This window comes from Sphaerulina musiva (assembly GCF_000320565.1).
Source record: "Sphaerulina musiva SO2202 unplaced genomic scaffold SEPMUscaffold_8, whole genome shotgun sequence".
Lineage (NCBI taxonomy): Eukaryota > Fungi > Ascomycota > Dothideomycetes > Mycosphaerellales > Mycosphaerellaceae > Sphaerulina > Sphaerulina musiva.
Window position 1 is genome coordinate 310,841 of NW_016017390.1, and position 11,127 is coordinate 321,967.

At 52.6% G+C, this 11,127-nt stretch overlaps 6 protein-coding genes across 6 annotated transcripts; 2 read left to right on the forward strand and 4 right to left on the reverse strand.

Moving 5' to 3' along the window:
• Positions 1 to 10: 10 nt before the first annotated feature.
• Positions 11 to 2,566, reverse strand: SEPMUDRAFT_150532 (autophagy protein Atg20). The gene is made up of 3 exons (XM_016906240.1): positions 2,338 to 2,566; positions 576 to 2,278; positions 11 to 511 (listed from the first exon to the last, which is right to left on the reverse strand). The coding sequence occupies exons 1-3, from the start codon at positions 2,420 to 2,422 to the stop codon at positions 410 to 412; spliced, it is 1,890 nt and encodes a 629-aa protein (XP_016758533.1). The 5' UTR covers positions 2,423 to 2,566; the 3' UTR covers positions 11 to 409.
• Positions 2,567 to 3,165: 599 nt separating this feature from the next.
• Positions 3,166 to 3,884, forward strand: SEPMUDRAFT_49639 (uncharacterized protein; the record flags this gene model as incomplete). The annotated part of the gene is made up of 2 exons (XM_016909124.1): positions 3,166 to 3,309; positions 3,444 to 3,884. 2 exons carry the CDS (start codon positions 3,166 to 3,168, stop codon positions 3,882 to 3,884), a joined length of 585 nt encoding a protein of 194 aa, XP_016758534.1.
• A 536-nt stretch (positions 3,885 to 4,420) lies between these two features.
• Positions 4,421 to 5,271, reverse strand: SEPMUDRAFT_109727 (trimeric LpxA-like protein; the record flags this gene model as incomplete). The annotated part of the gene is made up of 2 exons (XM_016900801.1): positions 4,421 to 5,156; positions 5,213 to 5,271. The coding sequence occupies 2 exons, from the start codon at positions 5,269 to 5,271 to the stop codon at positions 4,421 to 4,423; spliced, it is 795 nt and encodes a 264-aa protein (XP_016758535.1).
• Positions 5,272 to 5,695: 424 nt separating this feature from the next.
• On the reverse strand, positions 5,696 to 6,265 carry SEPMUDRAFT_109728 (uncharacterized protein; the record flags this gene model as incomplete). Its single annotated transcript, XM_016900802.1, has 3 exons — positions 5,696 to 5,862; positions 5,925 to 6,095; positions 6,154 to 6,265. 3 exons carry the CDS (start codon positions 6,263 to 6,265, stop codon positions 5,696 to 5,698), a joined length of 450 nt encoding a protein of 149 aa, XP_016758536.1.
• A 1,454-nt stretch (positions 6,266 to 7,719) lies between these two features.
• Positions 7,720 to 8,747, reverse strand: SEPMUDRAFT_143102 (uncharacterized protein; the record flags this gene model as incomplete). Its single annotated transcript, XM_016903026.1, has 2 exons — positions 7,720 to 8,495; positions 8,561 to 8,747. 2 exons carry the CDS (start codon positions 8,745 to 8,747, stop codon positions 7,720 to 7,722), a joined length of 963 nt encoding a protein of 320 aa, XP_016758537.1.
• A 580-nt stretch (positions 8,748 to 9,327) lies between these two features.
• SEPMUDRAFT_150533 (SCA7-domain-containing protein) lies at positions 9,328 to 10,915 on the forward strand. Its single transcript, XM_016906241.1, has 2 exons — positions 9,328 to 9,390; positions 9,449 to 10,915. Exons 1-2 carry the CDS (start codon positions 9,357 to 9,359, stop codon positions 10,591 to 10,593), a joined length of 1,179 nt encoding a protein of 392 aa, XP_016758538.1. The 5' UTR covers positions 9,328 to 9,356; the 3' UTR covers positions 10,594 to 10,915.
• The last annotated feature ends 212 nt before the right edge of the window (positions 10,916 to 11,127 follow it).

Below are 11,127 nucleotides of genomic sequence, written 5' to 3' on the forward strand. Positions count from 1 at the left end.
TTATAATCAGGCGAAGAAGTGCTGCCGGTTGCTAGGTAGGTGGGTAGCTACTCGTGCTATCTCAGCCGTATGCCAGCCATTAACGGTTCCTCTCTATCGTGATTTCCTGCAAAATCAATGCTGGCGAATACATTTGTGTCTCGTTTTGAGATAGATGCTTCGGCCAATGGGCCAGTAGTAGGTACAGGTAGGTGAGGTAAGGTAGTGGTTGGTACAATGACCCTCCTATCTACCTACCTACTTTGACCTGTACCTACTGAAATGACACAGTTCATTATCGTTATAACCTTTCCTTCCTTCCTTCTGTCGTCGACACAGCTGACTGGCATACAGGTGCGCGAAGACAAAAAGTTCCCATCATCATCATCAAGAAAAAGGACGTGAACAAGACGTTGCTGCTGTGCACCGGTTAGAGCCCTCTGACTTCAATCTTGTTGATTTCCATCTTTGCCTTTTGCCACTCGTCGAGGCTGCGCTTCGACCACTCGATATGGGCTTTGGCAAAGTTGAGCTGTCGAATTGGTCAGTCTTGAATCAACTTCATATAATCACTTGCTTGCCAGTCCCAAACTTACCATGTACATTCGCAGGTCATCCTCTTTGGTCCCCTGGAACCTGCGGAGGTCTTGCAGCACACCCTGACTGGCGTCCTTAACATCCTTTTGGGAGACGTCGAGCGCTTGCTCCAGCTGGACAAGACTCTCCTTGGTCTTGCCCAGGTCATCCCGTCGTGCACGCTCTGGATCTTGGTCGGTGACTCCTTGTATCGTGTGCGTGACACGACCAAAGATCTTGTTGACGATGCCGCTAGAGCCCCGTTTATGTCCACCATTGCTCGCAGACCTGGCGGGTGGGCTGCCGTATGGCTCCTGAGGGGTGTCATGCTCTGCCGCAGACGCAGGCTCACCTCCACTGGGCGGGAAGTCACTGTCGACCGACGCATTGTCACCATCGCTGGTGCTCGGTCTATTGCGATTGCTGCCACTGCTCGCACTTCGTCGGGGTATGTTATGGATCCCGGAAGACGTCATGTATTGCTCAATGCGCTTCGCTTCAATCTCACTCTGCTCCAACTGTGCAAGCTTCGACTTCTTCCTCTCCAGCTCGTCCCGTGTCATCTCTTCCTGTACGCGCTTCAACACCCGATACTTGAGCACGCTTCGCACTACACTTGCGAACTGCGCGCTTTCTCGCATTGGCTCAGCGAAGCCTGCGCTCAGTGCAGAGTTCAGATCACGCGATTGTATGTACGTGAAATCGCACGCCTGACCAGCTTTTTCAATCGCATGTGCTACGCTCGTAGACTGCTCGGAGAGAGAAAAGGCATTGTATCGAGCTCCGAGGTCCATCAAATCATCTCCGAGACTGGCAAGATGTCGCAGCAGGCGGGCGTTGACCTTCTCCATGGATCCGGTCAGGAGAGTTTCCAGTTCTTTGGAGCTGTTTTCAAAAGAAGAGAAATACGGATCGAGCTCGCCTTCACTCAAGTTCTGATTGAGCGGCGGGAAGCGAGCATACTGTATCTGAGGTGTCGAGTGTGCAGCTGCCGAAGGGGTGGCTGCAACACGGGGCGGAGATGTGGGTGTTCCTGAAGCCGACGAGCCAGAAGAAGAGCGCAACTTGGCGTTTGCCGAGGGGACCGGCAGCCACTGGTGGGCGGTAGTTGGGTTGGCCGGATCAAGAGGAGGCGCTTTGAGGTTGTTCTTGGGTATGCTGGCGGCTGGATGCGAGTGCAGTACTTCGCTCCAGCTCACATTGGGGTCCAGGAATCTCCACCATACCCCATCCTCTCGCACTTCCTTCATGCGCCTGCACCTGTTCAAGAACGTCGCCAGCATTCGCATTCGTAGCTCTATGATGCCAGCATCCTCCTTGGCCTTGGTCGGCTTCGCGGCATAGTCTGCTATGCTGTGTTTCTCGGGAATCGGTGGAATGACGAGCGTTGGATGTAGGTTGACCAGTGTTTGCCGTAACGAAGCGAACTCAGAGTAGCGCCTACGCACCACGACCTCGCCAGTCCGAATCGTGTAAGTGATGTAGCCGCCGCCGCCCTCAGTATTCTTGCCTGCCTGGACGATCTCGATCTGTAGTTCGGGGTGTTCGTACAGGATCTGTTCGATCCTGCTGTCGTAGCCACCCTCCTTGGGCTGTACCTTCACCCCGGACCGTCGGTCATCGTTCAGATCTTCGTCGCTCAGGTCGGTCGATCTCGACATGAAGTGTGGTGTTTGCTCCGGCGAGGAGTGGCCGGACGGTGGGGTTGACGGTCGGTGATAGCCTGGTAAGTGAACTTGTCAGTTCGCATGGCCTACCGGCGTCCATACCGCAGCGACTCACGCTCTGTGGGCGATAGTATCTCGCTTGTTTCCGAGTCGCGACGCTCGAAAGCGCCGTACGGATTGTTGTCCTCGTCGTCCCACATGCTGCCTAGCTGTCGCGGTGGACTCGCCGCCGATGAACAGTCTTGCGTGTCTTCGAGAGGTGCTTCTGCTGGTCAGCTTGCCGTTGTGCTGGAGTGGTGGATTCTCAAGCTGTGCCTGTTGCGCCTGTTCGGATCCGTTGTCCCCGTTGTTGTTTACTACCAAAGAATCTCACGTCTGGAGTAGAACTAGTGGAGTCTGGAGCTCGTGCAGGACAGCCTAAGCTTCCGCCCACGATGATGACGATGCCAAGGACGTCCTGGGGGTACCCATACATGATATCTTAGGTACCTGTATATACAGATATTGACTTAAGCCACTACACTGACCTCCTTCCCCTTTGCTATGGGTGAATACTGATGCTGTCTGCCACACATTACAGTCATCCATCTCCTGTCAAAGTGAGGTTCGCTCTGGTCGTTCCAGGGGTAAAGTCGTTGCTCAAGGTGGGTGGAAACAGGAGCTAGCAAGAACAGTCTTCAAAGGAGAACAAATAGTCGTAACCCTCACCTCATTTGATCAAGATCGGTCCGCTCTGCGTGGATCCATCAAACCGATCTTGAGACGCGTCAGTTATATATCCATGGCCCATCGTTTGCTGGGTATTGCACGCCGCCCTTGTTTCTTTTCACCACACGCAAAGCAGGAACTTATCTCTTCCATTCGTCGAACCTCTACGCAAACAACAGGGAAGTGTATCGGAACGTACTGCACCATCAATACGGAATCGAGGAAATCAAGGGACATGTCTCAGTCAAGCGAGCCGTTCGTTGTTCGCTTCTATAGCAGCGGTGCTCGCGATGATGAAGGTCGCGATCTGGACGACATTCTGAAATCCTCCGATGAAGCTCTCGAGCAATGTCATGATTACATACAGCTCATCTTCCCCGTAAGTCACTCATGTCTCTTGCCAGCCATTGGCAAGCCCTCCTGTCACCAGCTATACAGGTTGGCAGTCTGTACTACGCTTGACCACGATGGCAAGAAAGGTGATACCACGTCTCTAACTAATCGTGCCTTCAGCTGCCTGAGCGCTCGCCATACAACCCTGGCGCACCCATCCTCTCCAAAGAAATCCGCGATGCATTTCTGGGAAACGAACATCTCCGCAAGCAACTCTCCAGAGCCTTCGCCCGCATGGCCAGCTTTTACGCCTTCGATGTCTCTGGAGACCCGCTCGATCCTGCACTGAAACCGAAGGACTGCTTTCATCGACTTTCCGCCCAGACCTGGCGTACGCGAATGGATCACAACCACCTTCGCATCACGCGGATCATCAGATCCATGCGTATTTTGGGCCTCGAGAACGCGGCTTCAAACTTTTACAGCGCTCTCGTAGCGAACGAAAATGGGGTGGTCGCCAAAAGCAGCTTAATGTATTGGAACCGTGCTGCGAAACGTCCACTCCACCTTCCACCCAATGAATCGAATGAGGATGCTGCAGGGATCACGTGGCTGAAGTAGGTCGCTGTGATCACATGGGGATCACCGGTATTCCGGCGCAGAGTGCAGAGCCCTGAGCGCAGAGAGAAGAGGAAACGTCGACACAAAACCAGCCGATCTCAATGGCAAGAGTATTAGAAGATGAGTCAAGTCCTCATCTTGGCTGTTCTATGGGCAGGGCATTGGACAGAGGAAATCGGCCAGGTTGAGCAGAGTACGACAACCCAGAGTCGTGACATTGTCTCCTCGACAGCCGTCAAAGTCTACAAGGACGTCTTGCTAGCGGACGTCTCTCAATAGAATAGTGGAGAAGAAGTATCACTCATTCCTCCGCCATTCACTCCTCGTCCTCCCAGCCCTCGTCAGAACTGGAGGTTCGAATCGACTATGGCCCAGACTGCCTGGCTAGGTCCGCCTCAAGCGCTGCCAGAGCACCACTCGTGACCTCCGCATTCGTTCCACGGGGCACATCTCTGATAACCCTCGCAGGATTTCCCGCCACCACTTTATAAGGAGGAACATCCTGCTCGCCAACACTCAGTCCATTAGCTTCCGACTCAAATCGAGTTCGAACTTGATACATCTCCAATGGGTAAAATTCCACCTACCTTAGTAACCACACTTCCCGCACCAATAGTACATCCTCGTCCAATAGTGACACCAGGCAACACAATCACATTGCCCCCCAACCAACAATCCTCACCAATATGAATCTCCCCTCCCATCTCCGGCCCTTGTGTCCCATTTCGCACGTCGGGATCCAAGGGGTGCGTTCCACTGTACAGTGACACGTTCGAAGCAAGCAAGGTTCTGGCTCCAATTGTTACTTTGCACGTGTCCAGAATTGTGCAATTGAAATTGATAAAGACGTTTTTTCCCAGCTCGAGATTCGTTCCGTAGTCGATGTGAATCGGTGCTTCGACCCATGCGTCTTGAGCGAAGAGCTCTTCGTCTGCTTCTGAGGTTGCTGCTGGTGGAGGAAGGGGGGTTGGGTCGCCTGTGATACTAGCCGGATAAAAAATGAAATAAGTATTGTATGTTTTTAATATATGTATTTCTAACTGAGAGGAAAGGTAGGGTAAGATATGTGTAGAGGCAGGCTTGTGAAGCACGTCGTCTTGCTTGGACGAGTTCTGGGGTAAAGGCGTAGTAGAGCTCGCCGCGTAGGGCGCGGGCTTTGTTTTCAGAAGTGGCCATTTCCTCAACGAAATTTTGATCAAGTTCTTGAGAGATAGGTGTATACCTATTGTTTTATTCGAGGACTCGACAGAAGGTAGCTCGTAGTGGAACTTCCTAGAAGGTATACCAGCTCATGAGTAATAGAATGCCAAGGGAGGGTGAGGACTGACTCGAGTGAGGGATCGGTAAAGTCTCGGCGTATAACTGGGGCGCGCTTTCTTCGCAACATGTCGGTCGGTGAACAACATATTTTGTATATCTGGTGGACCAGTCGCGACGACGACCACATATAGTGCCAAGACACGAAGAGATGGCCGTACTCCTCGACCAGGGCGGGTAGCACAGATACAATGGGTCAACTCCCTCCAAACCAGGCCGGATGCGCAAATCTCAAGACAGACATCATCAAAGTTCAAAGCAAAAGAAGAAGTGGAGCAATATACATGGTAATTTTTCAATATCCTACATTCACTATACTTCCGTCAATCATTCGACGAATTTTGATTTTGCCCGGCAGAAATGGCGACAGTATGGTTCTACCACACAGCCAACGAAAGAAAATGAGTGCATCCTCCAGATGCATCTTTGAGATCCAAGAGCTTTCACGCTGCCTTCGGCATCGCTAAGCAGCGTTTCTGACCCAAAGGCTAGCTCTAGATCAAAGTTGAGCTTGTTTGCGGTGGGTTTCCAGGGATAGGAACCAGTCCTTTGAGACCACCAGATGTCAACCCGCCAGCGAGACCTTGGACTGGTTGGAGCGCACCACCCAAGTTGCCTGTAAGGCCTTGGACTGGCGTAAGAAGACTGTTCAGTTGTCGTGCTGGGCAGAGTTAGCATGATCATTTACCCGGGGCAAGGTGAAGTAGAGCGGCGATAACATACCCTTGAGACCTTGGACGAGACCTTCAACGGGAGCTGCCTCGCTCAAGACTGGAGCTGTCTCGCTCAAGACGGGAGCTGCCTCGTTCAAGACGGGAGCTGCCTCGCTCAAGACGGGAGCTGCCTCGCCCGTGACGGGTGCGAGCAGGCCAGTAACACTGTCCAGTTGGCGTGCTTTTTGCAATGTTAACAGAGTCCAAGTGAATGATGGGCTACGTCGAAGATCACATACGATCAATCTCATTGATTCTTTCAGTGAGAGTGCTTGCTTCTGCGAGCTCGTTCATAAGGCTGTTGTCGATAGGTGCAGCGACTGCGATCGAGCTGATGAGCGCAATCGCCATTGAGATGATGCAGGAGGTCTTCATAGCTGCGAGTGTAATGAATGAAGGAAGGTTCAAGGTGATACAGAGTGAACAAAGTCTGAAGTGGTGTGATGGTGAAGTGGTAGGCAGATATTGCTAGTAGAAACGATTCAAAGGAACTGACGAGAAACCTCAAAAATGAACAAAGTCTGAAAGGATGTGGGTGTGAAGTGGTAGGTAGATATTGCTGCTATCCAAAGAACACGGACGAGAAGCCTATTGATATAGAAGATTCACAGTAGAAGTACACCTCCTCTCAGCATAGGTACCTAACGATCAATCTCCACAAGCACTCATCACGTCACCTTCCATTTGCCCATGTGCCTCACCCACGACACTTCCTCGCGTTTGAGACTCTGCACATCTCACCATCATCGAGGGCTACATCTCTGACGATCGAAAGCAGCATTCCTGTCGTATTGTCAAAAGAGTCACAAACCACTAACACTACCTCACCTAGCCTAGCCCTAGGAGGTACCTCCTGCGGCTCTAGTCTGATACATCTCGAGTATCAGCATCGATGCAGGAACTTGCGCCATGAGTTATTTGTACCTGCAAAACAGATAAAGTCTCACCGTTATGATCGTCGTCATCATCATCACCATCACCATCACCAACACCAACACCATGTACAATGACGGGCCCTGCATGCGCGCACTCTGAAGAAAGGAGGTATGCATGTCCGTTGTTGTTAGGAGGTATGCCTACCTAGCTTAAGATGGTCCTCTTGACTCGAAAGATTTGTTGCTTCTTGACTCAGGGTCCATTACTATATATATTCTCTACGCTACCTAACCTGTACCTGAGTCGTTGATTTGAGTACTACCACATGTACCTTAGTACTACCTACCTTTACTTACCTACTGTAAAGCGAGAACCATGGCCCAGAACAGACGAGACTGGACTAGATCACATACTTAGACTGTGCAGTATATAGATTGGAGGAAAGTGGACAGGTTGCGGCGATCGCGAGGTCCGTTCTGTTGTTCGAGGAGGGCTGTCAAGTCAGCATCTCTGAGGGGTCCATGTTTCACGATGCCAGAAATCTCCAGCGTTGTCCCAGTCGAGACTGATCAGTGAAGATTGTACAGCAGGGTGGATATGTGCTTCACTTCATCCTGTTTACCGATTTACGCTCGCTCGTGCTGCATTGGAAGTTGAGGACGAAAAAGATGATGAACAATGGAAGGACATGGCTGACCGAGCCAGCTTGAAGCAAAGACAAGAAGATACTATGGGCTGAAGAGGAGAACGGGCATTGAAGCTTGCAATCACTGGGCAAATTGCACTGCCTTCACAGCGTAGCCGATGCAATCCTCATCGCTGAATCAAACACTTTGGGTTTCTGCGCATGCTCTTGAGGGCCATCACATTGCCAATGCAGTCCTGCAGATAACATGCAAGCGAGGTGGTAGGCTCCTTTCCAGCGCCCATCATTCGCCGATCTTGTCGTTGTATGCCTGCTTCGCTAGCATCTCCTCTTGCCCACACGCGCCACTCGGGAGCTCGACGGGATACACACCATCACCACTAACGACTTCCGGGCCAGGATCAGGATACTTCAGTTCAGCTGTGGAGCGCGGGGTCTCGCAGTCATTGCCATTATCCGCCACGAACATCAGCGGCCGCTCGGCGAAAGCCATGGAAGTCGGGTTATCCGTGTCGCGAGCGTAGCCAGCAGTTTCAGATGCCTCATCACAGTCTGTGCAAACGCAGGTAGAGATGTTGACAGGGGCAGCGCAAAGACAGTCGCAGCCGTTCGCGGTCTCATAGGAAGTGGCGGATGGGATTGGTTCGTGATTGGCGACAGTCGAGCTCGGGTAGTTCATGATGCTGCTGCTGGAGACAGGAGGCGTCGGTGATACGATCTCTACAGCAGCGCAGTTCATGTTGAACTCCTGCTCGCGGTTGTACCAGATCCACGCGAACAACCGGACGCCCTGCTTGAGATCCCTCGGGACCTGAAACTCGAAGCTCTGTCCGTCTGGCCCATTGCCATTGTTGCGATGTGGGCAATTTCCCTCGTAGGATGTAGCCACATGGAAGGAGCGAGCACTGTCGGTCGAGAATCCAACTTGACACGAGCCTCCGTAATGATTGCCTCCTAGTTCGCCGGGCGCCCACAAGGTGAAATTCACAGTGCTGCCAGCTTCCCAGGTCGCTGTGGGGGCTCCATCAGGCGAGCCTAGCAGGCTCTCATAACCGCGACCTACGGGCACGCCAATCAGTAACGTCTTGGGGAGAAGGTCGAGTGTGCTGTGCAGATGGACGTACACGGATAGACCCAACGATCGTTTTCGCCGCAACAGTCGTAGGGAAACTCCAGATATGGATCGGCAGTGGCAGTGGTGCGGTGCGGGTTGTTGGAGGCGTTGAAGGGGGCTGGGTAGAAGAGCTGCATGTGGGCAGAGGCGCCGGCAGCAGAGAGCGCGAGACCAGCGACGGCGTTGACGAAACGCATCTTGTTGGTGTGTGGCGGATTGTTCTTCGTCGTTTTCGAGGCTTGCAGAGCTCAAGTGAAGGGAGTTTGTGATACGGCTTTCTATAGGACCAGACAGAAGCAGGTTTTGTATGGAATTCGTGAAGCGAGAAAGCGGTAACTCATACTAGACCGCTGAGTGCTACCTTGGGCAGCCCATCACGACGTGGCTGACATACTTACGGTACTATACCATATTGCGAAGACACGAAATCCAGACTGTGCGGGCATTGTATGCAGGATTTACTACTGTACTGACTGTAGCGTCAGTAGCAGCAAGCAAGTGACTCGCTGGGAGTGACGGACGACGAGAGAAATTGTGAAGCTACACAGCAAATGTCCATGTCGATGTCCATATCGATGTCCATGTCCATATCGACGGAATCACGAAGAACATTGAAGGTGAGAAGTGGAGGGGAGAAAGGAGGAGGAGGAAAGTAGTCCCGTTCCGGCTAGTTCTAGTTCTAGCTTGCTGACATAATCATCCATGGTGATGTGGTCACCTCACCAATCATCCACGACAACAGACTACATGTATCTTCACATATTCCATCACGTTCACGACACCACACACTCTCTTTACGAGACAACATGGCGGCGACTAACGGTGTAGTGAGCCGGAAGGGTGTGTCGCGCGCTCGTCTTCTGCTTTGCCTGCTCAGCGCATCTAACCTGCACAGCAGCGCCCGCCGCGAAGCCGATCAAGAACGAACATGTACTCTCGCTTGACACCATCTTCGACGACCTCGAAAACGAGACTGCGCCGAAGCTCGTCCCGGAAGTCAAGGAAAAGCTGCCCAAGATCAAGAATGGAGGCGCATGGACGACCGAGGTCAATACAGGCAGCAAGCCCAAGGACACCGCGCGCCCAAAGTGTATTAGCAAGATCCCGATGACAATCGCGCGAGCCTTCCCTAACCGTGCGCCCATGAAGGATAGACCGGAACAAATGCGATGCACTCATTGCAAACGCCCCGTCGCAAAGCACGTTATGACCAGGCACGTCGAGAGCTGTCTGAACAAGAAGCAGGAGAAACAGCGCAAGAAGAAGGAAGCCAAGGACGCCAGAGACGCTGCCGCGCGGAAGGAGCGAGCAGGTAGCAGCGATGAAGAGGAAGATGGCTCCAAGAAGACTGCCACCAAGACGGGCGGTATGACAGCAAGCAAGAAGCGCAAGGCTGCCGACGAGGGCGACGATGGTGCGCCGAAAAAGAAGAAGAAGAAAGACGACCTCAAAGCCAAGGCGCCTCGGCCCAAAGCTCCGGTGGATGTCGAAAAGCAGTGCGGCGTTGAGCTACCACAAGGCGGCCAGTGTGCTCGTAGTCTGACATGCAAAAGCCACAGTATGGGAGCGAAGCGTGCAGTGCCAGGCCGAAGCGCGCCCTATGACAAGTTGCTCATGGAGTACCAGCGCAAAAACGCTGCCAAGCAGCAGAAAGCCCAGTTCGATGCAAATGCGCCCAATCCGGACGACTATGACCTGCCATCAGGACCTGTGGACAGCGACGAGGAGAGAGATGCAGTCATGTCTAGCATCAACACCAACTGGGGCGGCCAGCCACTCTACCAACCTGTGCACGTTCCATTGCGACAGAAATACGATTATAACAGGATGAAGGGCATGTTGTCATCTGCTTTTGCTGGCAATCGATCAGGCATGTTTGGCAGTGCCCCAACGACGGGCGGTTTCTTCAGCTCTGCACCAATCGGTCCCACGATTGATGCAGATGGCATGATTCGTGCTCGAAAGGGGAGTGTGATTCCAGGGGCGCGCAGCATGATTGCACCGGCTGTCAATCGAAAGATGAGCACTGCTACTGGATCTTGAGAGTCGTCCGATCCGTAAGGCGCCCAGCCCACTTTTCATGGCGGCAGCCCTCTCACGCGCGTTTCCAGCATACATACCTCTTGTGTCTCTGCTCCAAAGAATGAAGCTATCAGAGCTCTTGCGCCCAAATCAACAGCGATGGGCCGATCTGGCAGGAAGGAGGAGTTCTACACACTCAGATTGGCGTCCCGGTTTTTTTGATTTTATGATACCCATGGATCATGAGTTTTTGGGCTTCTTACATACATGTCCCTACTCAAATAGTCCCACCATAGTTCCACGATGAAGCCTCGCTTCGCAAGCACGCAAATGCATTTGAATCATCCCAACCATGTCCATTATTTTCCGCCCCCTCTTCTCGCGAGCCGCATATGCCCTCTCTCTCTCTCTCTCTCATGACAGCTCCGTGACGTAATCTCGATTTGATTTGCTATGGGCAGGACTCGAGAAATACAGGTACTCTCTCCATTTGGCGGCGACTGTGCTTGCTTGATGGAACACCTTCAATAATACATCTGCGCGCTTGCAATCGCC